The 27375-nt window shown below is 38.8% G+C and overlaps 1 protein-coding gene across 2 annotated transcripts in view; it reads left to right on the top strand.

Annotated features, from left to right (window-relative positions):
• The window catches only part of SPTSSB (serine palmitoyltransferase small subunit B), a 32992-nt gene extending 6971 nt beyond the window's left edge, over positions 1 to 26021 (top strand). The window contains exons 2-4 of one of the 2 annotated variants that reach the window (XM_047729498.1): positions 4765 to 4861; positions 14798 to 14922; positions 24653 to 26021. In XM_047729498.1, the coding sequence (XP_047585454.1) occupies positions 24685 to 24915 (231 nt within the window). In that variant the 5' untranslated portion in view covers positions 4765 to 4861; positions 14798 to 14922; positions 24653 to 24684 and the 3' untranslated portion in view covers positions 24916 to 26021. The remainder of the gene's footprint in view (positions 1 to 4764; positions 4862 to 14797; positions 14923 to 24652) is intronic. The other variant, XM_047729492.1, reaches the window with a different exon arrangement.
• The last annotated feature ends 1354 nt before the right edge of the window (positions 26022 to 27375 follow it).

Here is a 27375-nt window from a genome sequence, read left to right as displayed (position 1 = left end):
AAAAAGAGCATTTATTTCAGGCTTAGAGGAGAAGCATTTAAGCATGGTCAGAGTCCAGTTAGAAATAAGTCAAAAGACTCCCTGTTATAATGGGGGTTATTTTGGTGTATTAGAATTCTAATTTATTTATTCTACAGATGTTAATTGAGCAGTCCCCTGGGTGCTGGGGGAATAACAGAGGGGAAGACCTTGTTTCAAAGATCTTTCTTTGGGATGCCTGAGTGGCTCAGTCAGTTAAGTGTCTGCCTTCAGCTCAGGTCATGATCCCAGGCTCCTGGGAGCAAGTCCAATATCCGGCTCCTTGCTCAGCAGGGAGCCTGCTTCTCTCTCTGCCTCTGCCTGCCACTCTGCCTACTTGCGCTCTCTCTCTGTGACAAAAAAAAAAAAAAAAAATCTTAAAAACAAAAACAAAAACAAAAAACAAAGACCTTTCTTTGTAGAAGTTACATTATATGCCTTTTGCAACAAAATAGCTGAAGCACAGAGTGATGAGGATAAGAACTTTTTGACCTGCCTGTCCTGACACCTCCTTCCAGACTGGGTTAGCACCTCCTTCCATATGCTTTCCTGTCATAGTACTTATCACACTGTGTGGGGATGCTAGCCTAACTGTCCTTTCTCCTCTCTGGAAAGTGCTAGAGGAGAGTGACCTGTCAGTCTTAGTCATCATTTATATCTCTAGAACATTTTTTTTAAATTAAGGACTTATTTATTTATTTCAGAGAGAGCAAGAGTGAAGAGCCTGGGGTGGGGTCAGAGGGAAAGGGAGGGAGAGAATCTCAAGCAGACTCCCAGCCCCTGCCCCACCTGTGTGATGAATATTTGATTGGATGGGTGGGTGGGTACATTAATGATTTGCCAAGTTAAGACCAAAGCTCTTTGCATAGATAGGCAGTCCCCCAGAGTTGTTAAGAGTTGTGTACTCTACATTAGTTGTGAGACTCTAGGTCAGCTTTGAAATTTCCCAATGTCAGGGGCACCTGGGTGGCTCAGTCAGTTGAGTGTCCAGTGATTTTGCCTCAGGTCATGATCTCAGGGTCCTGGGATCAAACCCTGCCTTGGGCTCCACACTCGGCAGGAAGTCTGCTTCTCTCCCTCTCTTTCTGTCCTCCCCCGCCCCCGCATGAGTTCTCTCTCTCACTCTCTCAAATAATCTTTAAAAAATAAATAAAATAAAATAAATTCCCCAATGTCTCAGTTTCCTCATTTGTGAAATGGTTACAGAAATAGTGCCTCTACTATAGTGTTATTAAGTGAACTACATAAGGTAAGCTATAATATAAAGCAGTTAGCAACGTTCTGGGACATAAGTTGTTCAATAAATACTCTCTGCTATTATTACCAATATAGAATGGCAGTTTCCTGGGGGACAGTTTGCTATTCAAATATTGCATTCCTGCCCTTTCAGCTGCATTGTAAGATCAAAGGATGTCAATTAGGAATTCCAAGCCAAAGTAATCATTTGGAATTGAAGCTCTCTGAAAAGATTAAAAAGAGAATTTGGGAATTAATATAAGTAGGATATTGAACAAGAAAATTAGACTAGAAAAAGAAAGGAGGAAAACAAGCTCAAGATGGTAGGTCCAAAGCAAATTTTTTGGAGCGATAATAACCTCTACAGCTCTCACACCCAGACCTCCCCTTTAGACAGCCCAAGTACCAGCCCAACCCTGCTCTGGAACACACTCATACCTCATAAAATGTCAGGCCCCTTACACATCAATAGATGTTCACTGATGCAGAAGAACGAAAAGTGAAAAAAAAGTTATTTGAAGTGGAGTCTTATCTAACCCTGAAAGTGTTAGAGCACCCTCTTCATTTTTTTTTGAAAATTGAATAATCCTCTTTTTGTGTGAGACCTTTGTTCAGAATTATCATAGCACCTCTTCACAGGCAACTCCTTATTACCTTCTGAATGAGACCAAACGCCAGCCTGTGACCAACATATGGAATCCCAGCATCCTCACTGCTTCCCTCTGTACTGGCAAACAGAATGCACGTGGTCTCTCTCCCAACCATAGTGGAGTCTCATGGCTTTCGTCTTCTCCTAAGAATAGTAAACTGCTGCTCCCTTACTAACTCATCAACTGGGAAGTCAGTTTTAAATAAAAGTAGCTTAGAATCACTCTATTGATGGAAAAACTAGGCCTAGAAAGAAGACATAATTCTTTAGTTACCAACTCTTTTCATTCCTCAAGGCTGAAGATATGTTCTCTACTCCACAAGGGAGATCTTGGTCCTTAAATTTTTAATAAGGTGTTTTATTGCCTCAATTTTTCAACAAAGAAAAAAAATCAATCAGGTTAGCCTAGTTCTGGTTTTGATGGGCAGGAAAATCAGGTTATCATTTAGGACAAAGGAGTTGTTCCACAGGTTTCCTCCATTTAGGAGAAAACAAACATTGGCCACAAACACAGGAGAGGTGATATGGAACCCCTATGACCTTCAGAGTGAATTCTTCCTCCTAGACTCACCGAAGTCACCATTTTACCCACTTACATCATATGTCTCTGAAGGGTTCAATGGAGTCACCTGGAAGGAATCTCACAGAGGAAATAAAATGCATATAGAAAATAAGAGGAACAATTAGTAACTGTAATAAAAGTTACTCTCTCTGAGCCCTTACTAAGACCAGGCACCATTAAGCATCCTTTACCAATGTTATGCTGTATCATCTTCACAGCAACACAGAAATAATCATCTCTGTGTTACTGACAAACTAACCGATGTTCCCAGAGGTTAAACAATATCCTGGATATCACACAGTAGCAAACTCCGGCTTGCCATTTTCAAAATCCACACTTTTATCACAGACCAAAAATATTTAATGAAGTGAATCATTCTCCAGTGGGATATTGAATTCTATTATACAAATAGGATCTCACATTTGATGAAATCTTAGTAATTTCTTCTTAAAATCTTCCTGATGATTGATAATAATCCTCAAAAGATGTGGTCCAGTCTCTGCTTCAACAGTTTCCCTAATGGAAATATCACTACTTCAACTAGGCAATCACTTTCCCTTTAGATAGCTCTTATTATAAGTTTTCCCTGAGATTCACCTCTGAAAACAATAAATTACAAAACTTCACCTCCAGGATGCCTATAACACCATTTAAAACCTTTCAGATCTTTTAAGACCTCCAAGACACGTTTCTCTTCTCAAATCTTCTCTCAACATTGCCCTTGAAAATCTTCCAGACTATTTAGCTTCCCTCAGATGTGCTCAACTGGCTGCTTTTAGTAACTGCTTTTAGCAGCTGGAAGAAGGATGCTAATCAAAGCCAAGGACTGTAGCCCCCTTTTGTCATCTGTGGCACCTTACTCCTATAAATATATAAGGATACTGGCACTGTGGTTTGAATCTATTCTCCCAAAATCCATGTTGAACCTGAACCTCCGAAGTGATCATAGAAGGAAATGGGAAGTCATCAGGAGGTGCTTAGATGTTGAGGATGGAGCCTCTCATGAATGGGATTAGTGTTTCTATAAAGGGGTTACAGAGAGATCTCTTGCCCCTTCCACCATGCAAGGACACAGTAGAAGGTGCCAGCTATGAACCAGGAAGAGGGCCTTCACCAGAATGTCTTCTTAGTCTCCAGAACTGCAAGAAATAAATTACTATTGCTTACAAGTTACCGAATTTGTGGTATTCTGTTATAATAGCCCAAATGGACTGAAACAATTAGATCACTTATTTATTGCCCAACATTTTACAACACTAATGGCTCGTAATGAACTTGAAGTCAAATTAAATTGTTTAGTCGTTTTTACTTGAACTGATCATCAACCACATTTTCCCCCCATCTGATCCTTGGACAGTTAGCATTTTGAATTGAAGAATGAGGTTTTAGATTTCCCCCAAAAGTTTTACCATACTTGGAACTCTGTAATCTGCTAAGTCTTTTATAACTTCACCCCATAATTTGAGCTTGTCTGCAAATTTGATCATGCATAATTTCTATGATTTAATTCAGATGGACAAAAATGCTACCAAGGTCAAGACAAAATGCAGACCTGGGGGCCTCACCACTAGAGACCCACTCCCTGACTTTATGATGCATTACCAGTTACGGAGCACTTACACAAACATCTCACTTGATTTTTACAACTACCCTGTAAATCAGAAACTATTATCATTGTATGTGAGGACAAAAATTCAGAAAGATGTTCTGACTTGCCTAATGGAACACAGCTAATAAATGACAAAATAGGAAAAAGCCTAAGGCTTCTAACCATTTCCAGAGCATTTTCAAAAACAGATTTTTAAATACAGTGGATTAACCTAATCTCTTTTTCCTTTTTCTCCCCACCATGGATATCAAAAGAGACTTATAATTAAAATCAAAACCATTTTCCAAAAAAAACCCAAAACACAACATTTTCTACAAACAAAATCTCACTTAAAACCCACCATATAAAGCAGATTAAAAGCTGGCTGTTCTGATAGAAATGAGGTACAAGATTCTTAGCCTCTGTGTCTGTCCCACTTGGGGTATCCCCTCAACCCCCTGTAGATGGTAACGTGGCGTCTCGTAGTCTCCCAAGCACATTCCAAAGTCACTAACCAGTGGCATGTTTTCAAACTGTAACCTCTGAAAGCAGCTCTTAAAATATGGCTAGCTTGTCATACTTTGCTTTTATAATACATTCTAGATTTTTGTGGGAGATATCCATTCAGGAGGTTCCATAACCTTTACATGTAACAGAACTATTTTGAAGTTTGAAGGCAACTTTGGATTAATCCAAATCTTTATTTCACAGATGAAGAAACAGCAACCCAGAGAAGAGAAGTAAACCACACAGGATCATTCCACAGAGGCACAAAGGCAAGAACCAGGATCTGAACCCTCCTAGGCTGGTAAATTCTTCTGATTATATCATGGAGTCTCACTTTTAGAAATCTGACCCTTTTGATGACAAGATGACATCTTTAACAACATCTCACTTAAGCAACCAACAAACATTATACTCTTGATATCAGAATGGCATTTAAGATGATACAAAGGAATAAAATGTGGCAATTAGCTTTAGTAATGAGGTCTTGAAACAGCGGTTCTTAGCTTCAGAAATCACAAGTTCCTTTGAAGTGTGTGCAGAAAAATGTTTATGCAAAATTTGCAAACATCTCAAGGGGTTTCTAGATGCACCCCACCACCAAGTGCTTGGCCTCTAGTTTAAGAACCTCTGGCCAAGGGACGCCTGGGTGGCTCAGTTGGTTAAGCGGCTGCCTTCGGCTCAGGTCATGATCCCAGCGTCCTGGGATTGAGTCCCACATCGGGCTCCTTGCTGGGCAGGGAACCTGCTTCTCCCTCTGCCTCTGCCTGCCTCTCTGTCTGCCTGTGCTCGCTCGCTCTCACTCCCTCTGTCCCTGACAAATAAATAAATAAAATCTTTAAAAAAAAAAAAAAGAACCTCTGGCCAAGCCCAGAACAAGTGCCGGGGCCAAGACTGCGTAATGCCAGCTCCTTTCTTATTTATGGGACTTCTGGTTAAAGGCTGCTTCTGTTTCAGAGTCCTTCATCTTTTATTTAAATGAAGTGGCATCTTATCCTGGAAGACCTTTGATATAAGAGAGTAGTAAGTTTTAATAAGTACGTAATTAAACAGGACAAATTGAGAAATACGAGAAAATGAAAACATTTTTCTTTCAAAAATATAAGTAGTGAAAGTGAGGATGACCCGTGCTTGTAATAGGACATTCATTTTCTTTCTGTTTCTTTTATTCTTAAGAAAGTAAGAAAAAGGGGCACCTGGGCGGCTCAGTGGGTTAAAGCCTTTGCCTTCAGCTCAGGTCATGATCCCACGTCCCAGGATCGAGCCCCACATCGGGCCCTCTGCTCAGCGGGGAGCCTGCTTCCTCCTCTCTCTCTGCCTGCCTCTCTGCCTACTTGTGATCTTTGTCTGTCAAATAAATAAATAAAATATTTTAATAAAATAAAATAAAAATAAAAAAAGAAAAGAAAGTAAGAAAAGGAAATAAAATGAAAACAACTTAGATTACCACTAATTGCGTGACCACTTTGATGAGATCTATGGGAAAATGGGAAACAGAGTAGGGGTGGGGACAAAAAGAAATAGATTTACCTTCTGAACTGATTGTTTCTTAATCCTTCCCTTTGCCACAATGTGTTAAGAGATTTGTAGTTCTGAAATGGCTGGCAAAAATGTCATTTTAAACAGATTGGGAAACTCCAATATTATTTTAAAGTTATTAATAATGAGGCCTGTTTTACTAAGTCAGAAACACTTATTGGACACTTAGCATTTGTGCAGCACTCTCAAGCATGACGTGATAGGAAGGCTGCTTGGAGTGAGAAGGTCCTGGGACCGAAACTCATTGTTGATTCAGCTTTGGCTTTGGCAATAAGCAAGGTGCAAAAGTTAATGAACTTCAGTTTCTCATCTTTAAAATGAAGTGATATATTTTTTTACCTCCTTAATGACAGCCACACCAGAACTGAATAAACATACTGAAGAAGAATATCTCTAGGGGCACCTGGGTGGCTCAGTGAGTTAAAACCCCTGCCTTCGGCTCAGGTCATGATCCGGGGGTCCTGGGATTGAGCCCCACATCGGGCTCTCCGGTCGATGGGAAGCCTGCTTCTCTTCCTCTCTCTCTTTGCCTACTTGTAATCTCTGGCCATCAAATAAATAAATAAAATCTTAAAAAAAAAGAATATCTCTAAAAGTGGCCTCTAATTGAATAACTGATAAAGTTCAGATGCCTCGTCTTCAAGATGAGCTTATTTTCTTTTCATCTATACCTGGTATCCATAACTAAGGCAATGATTAGTAATATTAATAGAGTGTGCAGTGTGTAGTAATGTAGTGTATAGAACAGCATGTAGTAATCATAATACTTAATATTCACTTAGCTCTTCATACGCATTATAGTAAATACCTTATATTTTTTAATCTTCCCAGAAATCTTAGGAATGAAGTTCTGTTATGATTTCTAATTCCCACTTGAGGAAACTGAGTCAGAGTGGTTGAGTAACTTAGCCATGGTCAAACCCAGATATGATTCAGGGCCAGAGCTCATCACTACTCACCATACACACTGTCTCTCGGCGAGATTCTCACCCAGCTCCACATGTGTTCGCTGTGAGACTTTTGCCCTCAGTTTCTTCATCCTTAAAATAGAAGTCCCTTAAGTTAAGCATCTAGCCAGTACATGTCACAGTGTACTTAATAAATGTTATTTCTGTTCCCTGAAAAGCATTTCATATTATAAAATTCCAGTGTTTTTAAAGAAATCTGAATTTGTTTCCTAGGCCTGGTATAACACAGTACTATAACATTGGTGGCTTAAAACAAGAGAAATGTATTCTCTAGGTAGCTCTGGAGGCTAGAAGTCTGAAATCACCGTATTACCTGGGCCACACTCCTTCCAAAGGCTTTACGTAAGTTTTTCCTCTGCACCTCCCATGCTGGGATTCATAACATAATTATAGCTACAAGGACCCTTTCCCCTTAAATAAGGTCATATTCACAAGTTCCAAGATGTGGGCATATCTCTTTGGGATTCCCCATTCAACCTAATATGATATATATATATTTTTTAAGTTTTATTTATTTATTTTTTCAGTGTTCCAAAATTCATTGTTTATGCACCACACCCAGTGCTCCATGCAACATGTGGCCTCCTTAATAGCCACCACCAGGCTCACCCAACCCCCCACCCCCCTCCCCTCCAAAACCCTCAGTTTGTTTCTCAGAGTCCACAGTCTCTCATGGTTTGTCTCTCCCTCCGATCTCCTCCAACTCACTTCTCCTCTCCATCTCCCAATGTCCTCTGTGTTATTCCTTACGCTCCACAAGTAAGTGAGACCATATGATAATTGACTCTGCTTGACTTATTTCACTCAGCATAATCTCTTCCAATCCCGTCCACGTTGATACAAAAGTTGGGTATTCATCCTTTCTGATGGAGGCATAATACTCCATTATATTTATATGGATCATATCTTCTTTATCCATTCATCTGTTGAAGGGCATCTTAGTCTTTCCACAGTTTGGCAACTGTGATCATTGCTGCTATGAAGTTGGGGTACAGATGGCCCTTCTTTTCACTACATCTGTATCTTTGGGGTAAATACCCAGTAGTGCAATTGCAGGATCATAGGGTAGCTCTATTTTTGATTTCTTAAGGAATGTCCACTCTTTTCTTAATTCAAATACGCTTATGTCTTGGGAGATTCCCTCTGGTATTCTTGACCGGCCAGCTCACATTTATTCAAAGAGAGAAAAGAACATTTTATCTCACCTAATTTAGGCCTATAGTTAAATTAGTTATAAAATCTGCCAGCTGAAAAAATTTTTCTTAATATACCCAGTTGCCATTAGCCTTCCCACATTTACTTGAAAATCAACAAAGTCTTAGGAAACAAACAGTTGTTACCCATTTAAAAGAACAAGCCTGGAGCTCAGCACTTGTCCACTTTTCACTAGAATCATGCAAGGTAGCCATGTACTTGGGAACAGGTGAAAGAAAATGAAGTCAACAATAATATGCCTATGCTGTTCTTGCTAGGAGAATGAGAAATCCATTTGGCTAAATGGCCAGTGAGACTTTTTCTTTTAGTATATCATTTAAGTAACTCAATTTTAAGTACAAGATCATAAGATTTAGAGAATTTAATTGCCTAAAAGCAACAACATGTTTTGACATGACTCTATAAACACCTGTCTTTCCTTTCTTCCCTCCTCCTCTTCTCCCTTTATTCCTTACACCAGAAACTAGCTGACCTAGAATGCCAACCAACCCACTAGGGAGGTGCCCCCTGCTCTGGGCCTTGGCAGAGAAAACACCTAAACAAAGCTAAGTGTATTTCCATGACTCTTGGAGTCAGCCTAGATTTCCACTCATTTGCCTAAAAGCAGTAATAACTGAGACACAGAAGCAGCTCAGTTGAGGACAGTGAAAAAGCAACAGACAATATGACCACTGTCACAAAAATCATGCCTATGGGAATTCATTGTTACTGGTCACCAAAATAAGAAAAACAGTGAACTCATCACCAGAAGCACTCCAAACAGTGTAATAAGAAGTGAAAAATAAACCAGAAGAATGAGAAGGAGGAGGAAGGATGGAAATTAAACAAAACCAAAAAAGTTTTATGAGCAAATATTCAATGCTATCAAAAAATTAAAATTGCAAAGAAAACTACTATTAGAACATACTCCTGGAAGTATCTTTGTTGACCAGCTACCTATCAAACAGATTTCCATTGACAGAACTCTGGGAGCAAGTACTCAGCGGGTATGATGGTGACAAATCAGTATTATTATAGTAACTCACATTCTTCAGCCTCTAATTCTTCCTTAAAAATAAGTTTTCTGTTTCTGAAGACACATCAAATATAATGACAATAGATAGGATGAGATAAAGGCTTAAATTTTCATGGTCAGACTTCTAGCTCCTAAGAAAACAAAGTCCTCAGAAACAAATAGTAAACACGTAATTCCTTTATCAAATTGTGGGTTTGATGGCCAAAAGCTGGGGAAGAAAAGACAAAGGCAAAACTGTTACGGCGTGCACGGAATACAATTACCTAGAAAGGGCTTTGTAATGACAGTAGAAAAGTTTCAGCCAAACAGTTTAACTACTTTTCCACTCTTACTCCTTTTCAAGTGCTCCAGGCACTGATGTCTTATAAACCCCATATTTCACATCACTGTCAAAAACGAATAAGCATATCATAGAATTTACAATTCCCACAAATACTGTATTCTATATACTGAATTTCACTGATGAGAACAACACAGGTAAACATGTCATCCCTCTTCTCAGAAGGTTCTTTGTAGTTTGGCAATTCCCAGTTTTCCTCTTGTATCCTAAGAAAGTCAAGAAGAGAAACCCACTGGGACTTCAGAATTATTATTTGAAGACATTTGGGGTTATTTGTTTACTCAGCTTTGGATGGTACATCTATGTGATTTTGGTCAGCTAGTCATGCCCCACTACAAATTGAGAATCTCAATGTAAAATATATATATATAAAATATATGTGTGTGTGTGAAAATGAAAAAATATATATATATATTGTTCAGACTATTTTATTTTTTTAAAGATTTTATTATTTGAGAGAGAGAGAACAAGAGAACAAGCATGAATAGGTGGAGGGTCAGAGGGAGAGGGAAAAGCAGATTCCGTGCTGAGCAGAGAGCCCAATGAGGGACTTGATCCCAGGACCCTGGGATCATGACCTGAGCCTAAGGCAGAGGCTTAACCCATTAAGCCAGCCCTGTTCATACTGTTAAACTGTATTTTTTAGAGTCTCATGCTCTACCGACTGAGCTAGCCAGGCGACTAAACTGTATTTTTAAATTTCAGTCCTCCATAATGTTTAGAGTTACTCATTGACATTTAAAATTTTTAATTGCAGTAAAACGCACTGCATGTAACATAAAAATTTGCCATCTTGACCATTTTTAAATATGTTAAATATTAACCATGTTTAAATATAGAGCTCAGTAGTGTTAAGTATTGCACATTGCTGTGCAACCAGTTTTGGGAATGTTTTCATCTTGCAAAACTGAAATTTCATACCCATTGAACAACTCCCACCTTCCCCCTTCCACTAGCTCCTGGTAAGACCACCATTCTACTTTGTTTCTATGAGCCTGACTACTCCTGTAAGTGAAGTCATACAGCATTTGTCTTTTTGTGACTGGCTTATTTCACTTGGCATAATATCCTGGAGTTATCCATGCTGTAGCCTGTGTCAGAACTTCTTTCCTTTTCAGGGATGAATAATATTCCATTATATGTATCTACTACATTATTATTCAGCCATTTATTCATCTACCAGTGGAAATTTTAGTTGCTTCCACCTTATGGTTATTGTGAATAATGCTGCTTTAACATGTGTGTACATTTAATGATTTTTAAAAAATTATTTATAAAGACTTTAAGGCCACTGTTAATTCTGCAACTCTGTTTACATTTTACCTCTAAAAACAACTGGCAGATCTTGAGAATAGTATCTTCAGAAGGAAAAAACCACCCAGAAGCAATACTCTTTCCTCTTTCCTTCATTACAGGATAACAGGGTTTCTTCTTCTTTAATAAAATAGTAATAATGAGGTTCACCTTAAGAAATGACATTCTAGTTAAAAGCTTGGCTCAGAAGCCCTACTCTCCACTCCAGTTTTGGCAGAAATAAACAGGGGTCCTTGTTCTTTTTCTGTATGAGCAAATGAAAGGACACCAGGAACAACACAAGATATATCATCCTGCTGGTTACAAATTTCTCTTCTGATTCATGATATCTACTCAACACTAATGTACTTACTGCTCTTTTTTAGTTTCAAAATATTTATCTTCTTTTTGAGAGCTACACAACATAGAGACTGATCTAATGTGAACTTCGTATTTCTTAAACTATTATGAAATTTTCTGTTGAAGTCAAATTCCAAATTTTCTTTCCCAAGCAGAAGTCCTTAATCCCTAAATCCCTCTGGAACCTATTGGAAGATGCCAAACAACAAGGATTACTTTGAAATTACAGTTATTTAACACATGCCATGTTGCCCAGCGATCTCAGTTGATAATTGGGCTAGAAATACATGTTTTCTCTGCTTTTGTTAGTGTCAGTGACAACTGGAGGCAATAAGTTCGGTTCAGATAGCCACAAAAAAAAAAAATCTGCTCTTGCATATAATTCAAACCAACACTGCACCAACAAAAACATGGCTAAAATTCTTGGTGAGACTTTTTCCTTTTAGTACATTATTTCAGTAACTCAGTTCTAAGTAAACGATTAGACAATTTAGAGTAGCTTAATTGCCCAAAATGGTAACAGGCTTTGGCTTACAATTGTTTCTTTCCTCCTCTCTGAGAAGCCCAGAATTATTCAAATCCATCACTTCTGGTCTGACTTCTAATATTAACCCTGATATCAGCATAAGGCATTGGTTGGCAAAGGATGGCTGGAGAGTATTCTAAGATGGAAAAGAAATTCACAGGAAAATGTTAAGCAAGGATGGAACTTTCTGCGAGGTGCAGAAAACACTGGAGTCATCTGCAGAAAACTTAGAGCAAGATATGTGGAAAGTGGGAAACCAATAAACTGCTATTATGCCTTATTCTTACATAGATACAATATGAGGTTTTGCCATTAATTGTAGGAACTTTGTATCTTTGTGAATCAAACTGTGTTCACATAAAGCAGCAGCTTGCAATTAGGTCCCCAAGATAAGAACTATTACATAAGATTGTGCAGGCACAGCTCACACAATTGTATGTGGTCGCCCTGCCCAAGACGCATTTGAAAACATGCTTAGAGATTGGAATGCCTCTCAAGTAGTGGTTTGTGGTAATCACTTTATACATGTGTTGTTTTATTTTTTCAAAAACATTACTAGACAATTCAATTAGCGAACATAATAAGGGTTGAGGTTTTTTCCTTATAAAATATACACAGCACTCCATTATAGGTAACCGTTATTTCACAAAGACTCCTTGACTCTATAACTTTGGAAAAATCTTGCAAGTAGTTTAAAGGTGTACCAATTCACAAGAAACAACAAACACTTCTAGGACCGTGATTATGACTTCTAAAGAACTCACAACTTACCCCTACATTCCCTGCCGCATCACTGAGACACATAAAGGCAATTATGATTATCTTAATTTTACAGAGAGACTGGGGCCCAGAAGATTTTGGAACTTGTTCAGGAACATGAAGCAAAATGAATGAATGAATGAATGAATGAATGAATGAATGAATAGAAAAGAATAAAGCTACAACACAATTCAGGTCTCCAGATGTTCCCATCCTGGGATTTTTCTCTATTAGAACAATTTTCTACCTACCAATCTTAAATTACTACCCACCTAGAGTAAGCACTTGTAAAAGCCATTTTAATGAGCTTTAAAACCACTTCACAAGTACTTTTTTTATTCTCCCCAGAGTCCATGAACTTTTAACAGTATGAGAAGGAAAAAAAAAAGCATTTGTTACATTGAAAGAAAAATTTAGTACCAGCTTCTTTCCTTCCTACAAAAAGACAGATTGTACTGAATTTGCAAAAAAACAATCTGCCTAAAACTCTTTGCCTGAGAACAGACAATGAGAATTCATAAGTACTTTTAATGTAGCCCACACTGTGTTATGGAAATATTAAATAAGTATAAGCGCATTCCCTGCCCTCATCCCACTTACAATTCAGTCAGCCAGCCAACCAGCTCACCAGCCAGCATGCAAGGATCCCCCATTCCAGGCACTGGAGATAAAGAGATGACCGGGGCATGTAGTCCTCATAGTCTAGTAAAGAAACAGACTGTACATGGCTAGTTATAATATGGTATAAGTGCTGAGACATTGCTCCAATTAAAACACATAAACAAAAGCAATATATTTTCCTCAGGAAGGGTAATTTTCTGAGAATATTTCATAGAAGAGAGACTACAGGAGCTAGGTCCTGAAAGTAAACAGGACTTTATCTAGAAGAAAAAGGGCACAAGATCATTTCTAGAAAAAAAAAAAAAGAAAGATGAACAAAAGCATGGAATCTTAACAGTGAATGGAATTTAGCAGGAGAGTTCAGATTTGCTGCAGGAGAGGTAGAAAAATGAAATCGTGAAGGACTTTCAAGGAATATTTCATATCATAGTAAATGGAGAACCATTGAAGGGTTTCAAGCAAAGAAATTAATCTGTGATTTTAGAAAGTTAATTCCAAAATCAGGATGGAAGATTGTAAGGTGAAAAGAAGATAGGTTTGTAGGCTATTTCATTAGTCCAAGCAAGATATGGAGAGAATCCATAGCGCTGCCCAATAAAATTTGCTGCCGTGATGGAAATGTTCTCTATCCATGCTGTCCAATATGGGAGCCATGAGCTACATGTGGCTACTGAGCACTAAATATTTAAATTGCCCCATGTGACTAGTGGCTGCCATATTGGTCAGTACAGAGGCATCTTAAAGTAGCTGGCACTTGAGTTAAGCCTTAAAGCTGGGTGTTTCCAACTGTAGGTTATATCTGGTGTAGCTCGCAATTGGGATATTTTGTAATGACTTAAGAGAATAACATAGAATGCAGTAGAATTAAATCAAGTCAAATAGAGCAGAATAGAAAAGAAAGTAGCATGCACTGTAGAGTAATCCTTTGAGAGATTTGTTTCAGTCATAGAGCTGTGTGCATATGTGTACTCTGGATCACGATGCAAAATGTACTTTCCCTCTATATTCTGTTCAAAAATGAGAGTCGCTCCTTTATGAAAGGGTATTATTTAACTATGTTCAGAGTTATTGGCAAGATGTTCCCAGAAGAACAGAGTTTAGTTCACTGAAGTTTAGAATAGGGAGAACTCTGGACCTTTCAAGACTTTCCTAATTATTATTTTGCCTTCAAAAAATTAATAGACCATATTGTTTAGAACAGCTTTAGACTTAGAGAAATATTGAAAAAATAGTACAGAGAGTTTCCACATACCCTGCACCCAGTTTCTCCTATTAAGATCTTACATTAGGGGCGCCTGGGTGGCTCAGTGGGTTAAAGCCTCTGCCTTCGGCTCAGGTCATGATCCCAGGGTCCTGGGATTGAGCCCCACATCGGGCTCTCTGCTCAGCAGGGAACCTGCTTCTCCCTCTCTCTCTGCCTGCCTCTCTGCCTACCTGTGATCTCTGTCTGTCAAATAAATAAATAAAGTCTTTAAAAAAAAAATCTTACATTAGTATGACATGTGTTACAATTAATGAGTCAATGTTGATACACTATTAAGTAAAGCCAATACTTTATTCATATTTCCTTAGCTTTTACCTAATTTCCTTTTTTTCTATTACAGGATTCCATCCAGGATAACACATTACATCTAGTTGTCACATTTCCATAGGCTCCTTTGAGCTGTGACAGTTTCTCACACTTTGCTTGCTTCTGATGACCTTGAGATTTTTAAGGAGTACTGATCAGGTGTTTTGCAGGATGTACTCTATTGGAATTTTGTCTGATGTTTTTTTCTCATGATTACACTGAGGTTGTGGGTTATTTGGGGGAAGACTACAGAGGCAAAGTGCCATTTTCATGCCATGATATCATGGATACATACCATCAACAGCATTTATCACTATCAATCTTGGCCTTGATCCATTGGCTGGGGTAATGCTAACCAGTCTTCTCTGCTCTAAATTTACTTTTTTATCCCTCCCTCTTGTCAAACAGTACCCTTTGGGAGGAAATCACTCTGCTCTTTTAAAAATGAATTACCTAGGGACCCCTGGGGGGCTCAGTTAGCTAGGCGGCTGCCTTAGGCTCAAGTTATGATCCCAGGGTCCTGGGATTGAGTCCCCCAATTGGGCTCCCTGCTCAGCAAGGAGCCTGCTTCTCCCTCTGCTTCCTGCTTCCCCTGCTTGTGCGCTCTCTCTCTCTTTCTCTCTCTCTGACAAATAAATAAATAAAATCTTTAAGAAAAATAAAAATAAAAATGAATTACTTAAAGGAAGGCTTGAACCTGAGTAAATCATATTGAGTTCTTTCCAAAGAAATCTACTTCTGAGTACAGACACAGTCTCTTTTTAGATACAGCATCTCCCTCTGCAGCAGGCGGGACACTTTTTTCACATCTCAGATTTTCAGTTTCCAAGTATGAAGCTCACACACACACACACACACACACACGCTGAGTGATTGATGCAAAGTTCCAAAATAAGTCAGAAAGGAATTAACCAAATCAATTACAGAGCCTTCTGACTTTTTTCCTCAGCCCTAGATTCTGGCATTTTAGGAGTAAATTTAACCCAAAATGTGTTAGGGGTTTGTTTTTTGTTTTTGGGGGTTTGTTTTTGTTTTGTTTTGTTTTGTTTTTTCTTTGCCCCCAAGAGGGAAGATTTATTTTTAGCTAATGTTTAGAAAGGGAAATCTCACACTGAGAAAATCTGGTAATTTGGAGTACCTTCTTTAGGTGGAGGAGGGTTGCAAGATCAGGCCCCTGCAATTTCCGCAAGGTCAGTTCCAGCCTGCCCCACCACCTGTTGCTTCCCCCTCAGTGCAGCTGCTAACCTACTGGCATCATGGACAGAAAACAACAACACAGAACTTCCTGAGCAAGCCCGGCGTCCTTTCTTTCCTTCCCTCCACATTCCCTTCACAACGCTCTTGTTCCATGACTCATACATGTGGGTTCATGGGAACACGTGGGGTTTGCTTGTTGCTCTATGTGTTCTTTCTTGTCCATACAGGCCAGAACAAAGCCCTGCCCCTGAGTAATGTGGGTCATAAGTCCCAAGTCCTCTCCGTTCATTCTGAGAGAAGAGGTGAAATTTTATCTCCTTCCTCACTATACAGAAATCTAGTGAGGGGGAGAAAAGTTATCATCTATTGATAAAAGGGCAGTGACATTCTGAAGTAAAAAATAGTCACTAACTCTCCTATCAATTGTGAGATAACTTCTTAGGGGATTTCCAAGCCCTTATTATTTTCCAGGGCCCCAGTGTCCCTGTCTATCACTAGATTCCCTTCAGGATTTAGTCCCTTCCTGTGTCCCCAGGACTCTAATAATCCTTCTCCCTCTTCCTCCCCTCCACTTAGTAACACTCTGCTTTGCCAAGTTGGCTAAAGCCATTGGTAAAGCCAATTATCAGAGCTTCCCCAATAATCACAACAAACCAATTTATTATTTTGCGCATTGTGGCATGGGTAAAAATCATGCTAAGATGTGTATCGCAAACAAGAACTTTAATTTTTGCCAGTTCCCAGTACCATTTGCAATAAACAGGCATCCATATCCTCATTTGGTCAGAGGAGCATCTGATCTGTGGGAATTCAGGGAAGAGTCTTGAGTAAGGGAAGAGTAGAGTCTGGAGAAACAGAGGGTAGGGCTGAGATCTTCCAGATATCCTACACAGCTGATTGCATTGTCCTTGCTCAACTCTGAGTCCTTTAAGACCACAGAAAACCTTCACTGGAATTTTCCTTTCATTCATCCAGTGTCAATTGCCAAGACACAGGGTGTCCCTGACCTGGTCCAGTCACTTCAATTCGGTTTGACAAACCAACTTCAGTGTCAACCAATTTAATATCAATTTGATGTCAGCCCCATAGACTTGGTCCTTTTCTTTAAAATGAGTGATTTGGTCTAGGGGATCTCTACAGTTCATCCAGTCATTAATTAACATTCTAAATTTTACTTTAGCTACTCAATATTTGTGGTAAATATTATCTCTAATGTATGCTGGTGGAATATACTCAGCTGAATTATAATCCTCAAGGGCAATGACAATGGTTACCATGGAATCTCCAGTTCCTAGTGCAATTACCAGCATGTCAGTAATTATTTTCAGCAAACAAAAGGGACAGAGGGAAGAAGGGAAGGTTTTCTCCACTTAGACTCGATCTCCCGATCTATGTGATTCCTCCATACACAAGCCCATTGAATTGATGCTTTGCTTGCATTTCTGTTAATCCTTCCAATAATTCTAAACAGTAGGGATTATTGTCTCCATTTTACAGGTGAGGAAATTGAGACCCAGCACAATTAAGTAACTGGGCCCGGGTCATACAGGCAGTGTGTGGAAGAGTCAGGACTTGAACCAACGTCTATCTTTATTCCCAAACCCATACTCTGCATTATGCAAATACAATAAAAGCACTTTCCAAACTATAAAGGATCCTTTGAATATATAAGTTGTTTTGTTGTTGTTGTTATTAGAGAAACTCTGATAAATCAAATCCATTAGGCACCTTAGAATGTGGTCCCACACTGGTCCTCAGGTTTGTTTTTTTTTAATTTTTTTCAGTGTTCTAAAATTCATTGTTTATGCACCACACTCAGTGCTCCATGCAATACCTGCCCTCCTTAATACCCACCACCAGGCTCATCCCACCCCCCAACTCTCCTCCCCTCCAAAACCCTCAGTTTGTTTCTCAGAGTCCACAGTCTCTTATGGTTTATCTCCCCGTCCGATTCCCCTAATTCACTTCTCCTCTCCGTCTCCCAGTGTCCTCCATGTTATTCCTTATGCTCCACAAGTAAGTGAGACCATATGATAATTGACCGGAAGAGATTATGCGGAGTGAAATAAGTCAAGCAGAGGGAGTCAATTATCATATGGTCCTCAGGTTTTTAAAGCAATGGCCCAGGGAAAGCCTTTCCTTAGACTTCACCATCCATTCCTCCAGGTAACACTGCTGCCCTTTGCTTCACCCCCTACTTCTTTCTTGGAATTTCACTTGCTTTGTGTTCCACGGGGTCTCCCAGCCCTCCCAGTTCACTCAAGGCTGTACCCATCTCTGACAGTCTCAGCTGTCAGTCATACCCATGCAGGCTCCCAAAGACACATCACTATCTGCTTAAGCAATGCTGCCCCTAAAAGCACAGTGTCCTTAAAGATCTAGGAAGGTTTTAAAAATTGTCAAATTTAGAGAGAAGTTTTTTGTTTTTTTTTTTTTTTAAGAGGCAACAAACTACACTTTCCCTCATTTCCATGTATAGAAATCATCTTTCAAAGCACACAACTGAAAACAAGGAGATCTGTTATGTGCTTGAGTAAAGTTACCATTTTAAGTCCTTTGTTGGAGTAGCTTTGCCGGGATACGGCATTAGGTCTTCAAGGAAGTGAGCAAATGAATTCCAAATTTCATTGTGAGAAATTAAGATGTTAAGAGGTTTGCTCTCATCCAGTTCTAAGTTACCTATGGGTAATTCGTTTCATGGCATTTCTGCCATCTTGTTTCCCCAAATTCAACCTAGTCTCCTAGTTTCCTTCTTAGCATCTTTCCATGTCCTTTCCCCCATGTGTTTCTCATTCCTGACCCCTCATCCACCCCGCATCATCAAATACCCCAAATCCATGTGTTACATGGTGTACTGTGCTGCCTAGAAAAACATCTCCTGGCTGCAGTGCCATTTTGGGGATGGATTCCTTCTGAAGCCATTGCTGTTCAGAAAAAAATCACACAGTAGTATTCAAAATGTATTCGTTAATGAGTGAATTCTTCTACCCACATTACTCCTCTTAAAGACTTTCTCTTTTCTAAATCTTGGATATAGTCCCATAGGAAATTTTAAAATGGGCTCAAAAGGAAGCAGAAATATATTACCTAATCAAATCTAGAACCTAAATATAGTGTTATTCTAACAATAGATTGTAACAGATGGTTTACAATAATAACCAACTCTCTCATCTCACTTTTTCCTTTTTTTAATGTTTTATGAAATGTTATCCCATTTTATTCTGTAAAAATGCACATAGATTCTGGAACCTACTATAATTCTATTTCCCTTTTTTTTTTCTGACTGCATTAGTAATTTTTTTCTGCTAAAGTGTGGCTGACATACAATGTTATATTAGTTTCAGGTATACACACAGTGATTCAGCACACTCACCAGCACTCAGCACTGTAAATGTAGTCACCATACAAAGTTACTACAGTTAATCATTGACTGTATTTCTTATGCTGTAATTTTCCTCCCCATGACTAATTTATATATTTACCTTCCCACCCAGGAAACAAATAAACCATCTTTAAAATTGCTTTTCATCAATAAGGGAAAAAAGAACCAAAGTGAGGGGAGAAATCAATGCCTTTTATTGAGTTTTAGGCTTCAGGAGGCTGAAGTAAGATGTAGTGGTACAAACACTTTATTATTATTGTTGTTATTATTATTATTATGTTATGTTAATCACCATACAGTACATCATTAGTTTTTGACGTAAAGTTCCATGATTCACTGTTTGCGTATAACACCCAATGCTCCATGTAATCCGTGCCCTCCTTAATACCCATCACTGGGCTCACCCATCCTCCCACTCCCTTCCCCTCTAAAACCCTCCCAGAGTCCATAGTCTCTCATGGTTCTTTTCCCCTCCAATTCCCCCCACTTCATTTTTCCCTTCCTTCTCCTAATGTCCTCCATGCTATTCCTTACGCTCCATAAATAAGTGAAACCATATGATAATTGACTTTCTCTGCTTGATTTATTTCACTTAGCATAGTCTCCTCCAGTCCTGTCCATGCGGATGCAAAAGTTGGGTATTCATCCTTTCTGACGGCTGAGTAATATTCCATTGTGTATATGGACCACATCTTTATCCATTCGTCTGTTGAAGGGCATCTCAGCTCTTTCCACAGTTTGGCTATCATGGACATTGTTGCTACGAACATTGGGGTGCATGTGGCCCTTCTCACTACATCTGTATCTTTGGGGTAAATACTCAGTAGTGCAATTGCTGGGTCATAGGGTAGCTCTATTTTTAATTTTTTGAGGAAACTCCATAGTGTTCTCCAAAGTGGCTGCACCAATTTGCATTCCCACCAACAGTGTAAGAGGGTTCCCCCTTCTTTAGAACCTCTCCAACATTTGTTGTTTCTTACCTTGTCAATTTTTGCCATTCTCACTGGTATAAGGTGGTATCTCAATGTGGTTTTGATTTGAATTTCCCTGATGCCTAATGATGATAAACATTTTTTCATGTGTCTGTTAGCCATTTGTGTGTCTTAAGACGTTGGAGAAGTATCTATACATGTCTTCTGCCCATTTTTTGATTTATTTGGTTTTTTTTTGGGTGTTGAGTTTGAGAAGTTCTTTATAGATCTTGGATTCAGCCCTTTATCTGTAGTGTCATTTGCAAATACGTTTTCCCATTCCATGGGTTGCCTCTTTGTTTTGTTGACTATTTCCTTTGCTGGGCAGAAGCTTTTTATCTTGATGAAGTCCTAAAAGTCCATTTTTGCTTTTGTTTCCCTTGCCTTTGGAGATTTGTCTTGAAAGAAGTTGCTATGGTTGATGTTGAAGAGGTTACTGCCTATGTTCTCCTCTAGAATTTTGATGGATTCCTGCCTCACATTGAGGTCTTTAATCTATTTATAGTTTATCTGTGTGTGGTGTAAGAGAATGGTCAGGTTTCATTCTTCTGTATATAGCTGTCCAATTTCCCCAGCAACCATTTATTGAAGAGACTGTCTCTTTTCCACTGGCACAAAAACAGACACATAGATCAATGGAACAGACTAGAGAGCCCAGATATGGATCTTCAGCTCTATGGTCAACTAACCTTTAACAAATCAAGAAGAAATATCCAATGGTACAAGCACTTTTGCATGTCCGAACTGGCTCCTGAGAGAGTAGGAAGTGACACAGGGGCCTGGGAAAACTGGCAAGGAAAGAAAAGCTTTTAAAATCTCGATTCTTTAAATTAGTAGTAGTGTACAACCGAAGTCTTACCAGGTATCCACCTCTGGTGTAATGCGTGTTGGTGTGCTTCAGATTTAATGTTTGCCTGTTTGATTGATGGGTTTTTAACAGTTGAAAACAATGAACAGTGACTATCTCAGAGTTTCTGTGGCTTAGGAATCTGGCACAACTTAGCTGTGTGCCTCTGGCTCAAGGTCTCTCATAGGATTGCAGTCAAGGTGGCCATCAGGGCTGCTCAAGCAAGAAATCTAATTTTAGAAGAGAAAGCTATACCCAACACTGGGTGTAGAGACTACTTGAAAAAAAAAAATTAAAAATAGAAGAGAAAGCTATGACCAGGCAACTAATTATGTATATTTTTAAAAGCTAAAATATAGAGAGAAAAAGTCAATGATATTTCTAAATGAGTAGTTTATCTCATTTATAAAAGTGAAAAGAGTATTCAGAATATTTTAAGCAGATTTTTGGTAGAAGGTTGATTCTGAATGAGTAACGCCCTTGGGACAGCCAAAGTATAGATTTTTTGAAATGTCTGGTCTTTAAAATCATTTCAACTTGGCTTTAGAATGCAGAGAAAGCCATGTGTCCATATGAACTTAATGCCTTATTCTCCTAAACCCACCACAGCCCCCTTCACTCATAGGATAAAGCCAAAGTACTTAGCTCATCCAAATAGGCCCTGCAATGCTTGGCCTAACTCTGGCCATTCCCTTCTCTTAAGTTTTCTCCTACTCCCACTCTCCATCCCCATATATCTATGGCTCCATTCCCTGAGCCCCACAAACATCTGTCAAACCTCTTCCCACCTCTAACTTTTGCACAAACATCGGTTGATCCCTCTCTTGGCCATTCTCCCCACCCCCACACTACCCATTTTATCTGTATGACTTACAGTCATCCCTCAGATCTTATCTCAAGCATCTCTTCCTCCAAGACTTGCTGAGACTGGATCAGGTTTCCCACAGCCTCTCATACAATGCTCTTTTCCTTAAAGGTATAATGTAGTTGGTAATTACATATTTGTGTATACCACTTGATTGCTACCTGTCTCCTCAACTGGACCCAGCTTCCTAAGGGGAGGGTCTGGGCCTGTCTGAGCCATCAGTCTCCCACCTTTTCCTACAGCCTGGACATGAAACCTGATGAATGTTTTCTCACACTCCGGAATGGTTACCCAGTGCCACCCTGAACCCTATCTAGGTAATGAAGAGGAAGCAAATATGGGTAGCCATGAGTGAGATATTTAACAATTAAGGTTAGTTTGAAATATACAGTTGTCTAGTAGGACAGTCTAAAATCTCAAATAGTGATACCTCCTAATTTTCTCCATTTTGGTCTATCAGTAGAAAATGTTGGTTGCTTAGATAATATTGCTCACTGAAATGACCACTTATGTCATTCATTCCCTCTGAGACCTAACTCTATTGGCCTTGCTCTTTCTCTGCAACCAGAGCTAGGACTTAAAAAGAATATTGAAAGTGACTTCTTAATCAAGGTCCACCTACCAGGCATAAGACATTTCAATCCAATTACGTAGTTCCCACTCTGGCTTCTAGGACAGTTGGGAGGCTGACTTTTCTTTTCATAAGAAAGTACGACGACTTCAGTTTGTATTGTCTACTTATTTGGATTATCCTGGCCATTATTATAGATAATCATAACCTGGTAACACAAAGACTTTCTATTTTAAGTTTTTGTGGAAATTACCCTTATCAGAAAGAGTTACTTATCAAGGCCAAGCTGTCGAAAGTCAACAATAGCTAACCATATCCTACTTAGGTTGGAACTGTCGTGAGCTATAATTTTTTTTTTAAGTTGGTTACTCATCATTCATTTACTCATTCATTCAGTACATATTTACTTATGACCATCTTTGTGGCCAGGGTTTAGGATGATGAAAGTTTTCCCCATATCCTGAGGAGTACATAGTCTAATGGAGCAAAACATCTTCTCTTTACTCAAAGAGAATCAAAGAAAAGAAAGATATTTTTAGGTCAGAAGATAGAAATGATCTTCAAAAACTTTAACTGTGATTTGAATAGTAAACATAGTCAAAGTGGACTTAGATGATGTGGCACCATGATATTCTTAGGAGTAAGTAGAAGGGGCACAAAGGTCAGCTTATATTCCCATAGTGTCTGTGAAAGTTTATGGAATCTTCCCAAGAATCTTTTTAAGAAATAATAGATGCCCTTCTTTCTAGGAAGTTTTATTTTATTTTTTTTTTAAAGATTTTATTTATTTGACAGACAGAGATTACAAGTGGGCAGAGAGGCAGGCAGAGAGAGAGAGGAGGAAGCAGGCTCCCTGCTGAGCAGAGAACCCGATGCGGGGCTTGATCCCAGGACCCTGGGATCATGACCTGAGCCGAAGGCAGAGGCTTTAACCCACTGAGCCACCCAGGCGCCCCACTAGGAAGTTTTATATGCATGTGATTGTAAGTGTAATTCTATCTGGGGACCAACAAACATTTTTATAAGGTTTTCATAAATTCTCTACCCAAAACCCAAATGATCACCCAACTTTGGACTTCCCATTTGTTTCAGAGGTCCCCAAGACCTCCCACATACTCAGTGACTCACTAGAAAGACTCACAGAGCTGAATATATATTTACACTTACAGCGGACTAATAAGGACTGTTCCAGTGAAAGGTTGTACTACAGGATCAGCAAAGAAGAAAGATACAGGTAGAATTGGAAAAAATCCATTTACAGGCTTCCGATGCTCTCTGCCTCCCATGAGTGGATAAGACCAAGTGTGCTGCTTTCTCCACTAGCAAAAAGTACAGTGATACATACGCAATATTTCTGCCCAGAGAAGCTCATTAGAGACTCAGTCTCAAGATTCTTACTCAGGCTGGTTCTGTGGATACCCTCTGCCTAACGATCACCAAAATTTCAGACTTCCAAAATAAATCATGTATTCCCAAAAACTATGGTGTTTGCACAGTTTAGGCATAGTGAATCACCCTTATCCATTAGGGAGTAGAGAGAACATTCCAAAAGCCAAGTTCCCGGATGCCAGCTGAGGGTCAAAAACTTGCAAGCAGACCCTTATAAAGACAGCATCCTCAGGCTTGCTGCATTAACTCTTTTCTGCACACCATTCTTTAAATCGTCTTCCAAAATACATGTTGTAGGAAACAGAATATTCACACTTCTCACTCTTTACATACATAGCTAAAGAAAATGTGGTTAGCCTTGATTTTTACGTATTTTCACTAGACTATCCACGGCAATTATCATTTTTAGATAAATATTATATTATTAATAATATTGCTCCCATTAATCCTAGTAGTAATTATTATTCATAGTGGCAATATTATGAGTTCCTATGATTAATATACTGTGAATTATTTCTATATAATATTCATATAGACAATCCATCCAGTGATCATTGACGTTCTTTCAAAGGTTTTAACATGCTGAGATCATGAAACTCTAAGGAGAGTCTGTTCCTCTAAGGAGAGTTTGGTTCCTCATTTTATTTTTCTTCGGATCTGTTAACAGGACAGACTTTCTGCAGCTTGAAGGAGCCAACCATGGATTTCAAGCGTGTGAAGGACTACTTCTCCTGGCTCTACTATCAATACCAAATCATTAGCTGCTGTGCTGTCCTGGAGCCCTGGGAGCAATCCATGTTCAATACCATTTTACTAACCATTGTTGCTATGGTGGTGTACACCGCCTATGTTTTCATCCCAATTCACATTCGTCTGGCTTGGGAATTTTTCTCCAAAATGTGTGGCTATCACAGTACAATTTCGAATTGATCTTGTTTGCATTCTGTGACTTGGCATTGCCTATGTATATGTTGCTTACAACTTACCAATTTATGTGAATACTATGTCTTCTTTCACTGTCTGCTCTGAAAAGCTCTCTTCTCTATGCACTCTTATATCTTGCCTGAAATGTGGGATAGAGGTTCTTTCATACACTCTACATTGTGCATCAACCATATAACACAAACATCTTACCTCACATGCCAACCATATTCTCTCAACTGAAACCTACAACTTTAAATTTTTTTTTAATCAGGAAATTTCATAGAAAATTCTTCTGAAAAGTCGGCTCATAAGAAACCTACCAGAATCATTTAAAATGCTCCCTTGATACTTATTCTGTACTAAAGGGTATATTTTTAAAAAAAAAATTTGTTCATAAGCTCCTGTCAAAAGTATCCTATCCTTGTTTACAACATATAAAAAGACATGAATAAATTATATGGGCCTCCTAAAGTCTTATTTTCTAATAAATTGCTGATACCTAAAATTCTTTTACTTCAAGTGCAAAAGAATAGGCTGGAGGCAATTATCTCTTTTCAGACATGGTTCATGAATTATTTCAAATGCCTCTAAAAGTCTGGCTTTATAAGAGTTTAAAATCAACAATGTTCTAAGAGTTTAAAATCAACAATGTTGATTTTAGATAACCCAGTAAGTATTATAATACAAAAAATATTAAGTGTAAGGAACAAAATATAATCAAAGTAAATTCAGATATTGTGACTTGTGGGGCTGAACCTTGCCTTGCATGATGCTGGGGAGGGAGGTGGGAAGAGAAAAGAAACTGCTTTCTTTCTGTGATTTCACTCAGTGGAGGTGGTGGGGGGAGTACGTACTGGGCTACAGGAAGAAAAGCTAATAAATAGGCTGGAAGTAATATTCTACCAGCAGGAACTCGACAGCTCCAGTTAAATGCTTTGATATAGTGGCTCCTTTGCACAGCGAAAACAAAATTTATTAAATTTCCTTCAAAGTGTTTATCTTAAAAACAAATACAAGTTTTTAATTGTACTGCTGAATCAAATGTGAATGCCAAAGACCAGACATTACAGTTTGTCTTTCCTTTCAATAAATATTAAAGTTCATAATTCTGAGGGTAAAAATGTAAATAGTTTTTGGACAATATTTGCACCCATGTTTGTGTTATGGAAAAAACATTTCCAAGGAAGGCTAGAGAGAGAAAGATTTTTGGCATGCCTGATTAACGTGCATGTTTGTTAAAAACAAAATGAAGCAAAACCAAAAACACATGTTTTAAAGATAAACCAGATCTGAACCTGGACTTGTTGATTTTTGAAAAATAAAATTAGGTTTAATTTTGTAAATAAAATACTCACCTCCAGATTTGCTTTTTCCTCATATTGCACTATCTAGGTGCTTCCATCCGCATTTGTCCCCAAATTTATCTTTTCTTACTAATCCACTGGGACAACTAATCTTAAAACAGCAGGATAAAACAAACATTTATCAAGGGTCTTCTCCATAGTGAACCCATTTTCCATGTTGAAGTAGATATTAATGTCTCCCAGTTACAGGTATGTGGAACTTAGAAAGAGGCATTTCTTGTTCAAGGTCTTTTAGCTCCTAGAGGCAAAGCAAGGAAGCAAATCCAGGGCGGGGCCACTTGGGTCCCAGAAGTATGTGCCACATGCAAGCTCATGGGAGGACAACGTGAGCAAATCAAAGATGATGGGATGGGGTCACCGCCAGTTAGAAAGCAGAACCACATCGATTAAAGAGGCAAGGACTCGAGGAGACAGCTGAGGTCAGAGGAACAGAAGCCCAGGTCCCAGTTTCCACATTTGCTGCTTATCCAGGTACTGTGTTCACGGATTTCTATGCTGTCCAGGCCTATATGCCTATTTTGAAAGATTGCTTTCACTTTTAAATATTTAACAGAGGATTCGCAGTTAAGCATGAACTTGGACACATTCCCAGTTCACAATGATTCAACACCCTTATATACATGGACCCCTGCTAAGTACTCTTGGAATCCAATTACAAAGATACTGCCTTGACCTTCTTAAAATCCTCCTTCTAAAAATAAGAGTTAAAATAAATGTGAAGAAACACAGTAAACCTTCATAAAGGATATTGCACAGCACTGTCCTAGGATGTCACTTTGAAGGTAAGCATTTTCTCTGAGGGTTCAACAAATGTAATCAAACATAGTATGGGAGGAAAAAACCTATTTGCACGCAGAAGGGAAGAAAAGCCCACCTGTTGTGCCTGCTCTGTCAATTTGCTATTAGGCAGAGATGCTCTTTATGGTGACCATCGTTAGCCTAGATAACAAACACTTTTTATATGCTTTTTCTTTTCTTCTGTCATTTGTATGTTTCAATGGTGATCATGGAACTTTAAAAAAAAAAAAAAGATAGTCAAAAGTTTCATGGTTAAAATGGGCTTGCAGGGCACCTGGGTGGCTCAGTCAGTTAAGCGTCTGCC

This window comes from Lutra lutra, chromosome 1 (genome assembly GCF_902655055.1).
Source record: "Lutra lutra chromosome 1, mLutLut1.2, whole genome shotgun sequence".
NCBI lineage: Eukaryota > Metazoa > Chordata > Mammalia > Carnivora > Mustelidae > Lutra > Lutra lutra.
Note: the sequence above shows the minus strand (reverse complement) of the source record. Positions and strands in the feature narration are given on the sequence as shown.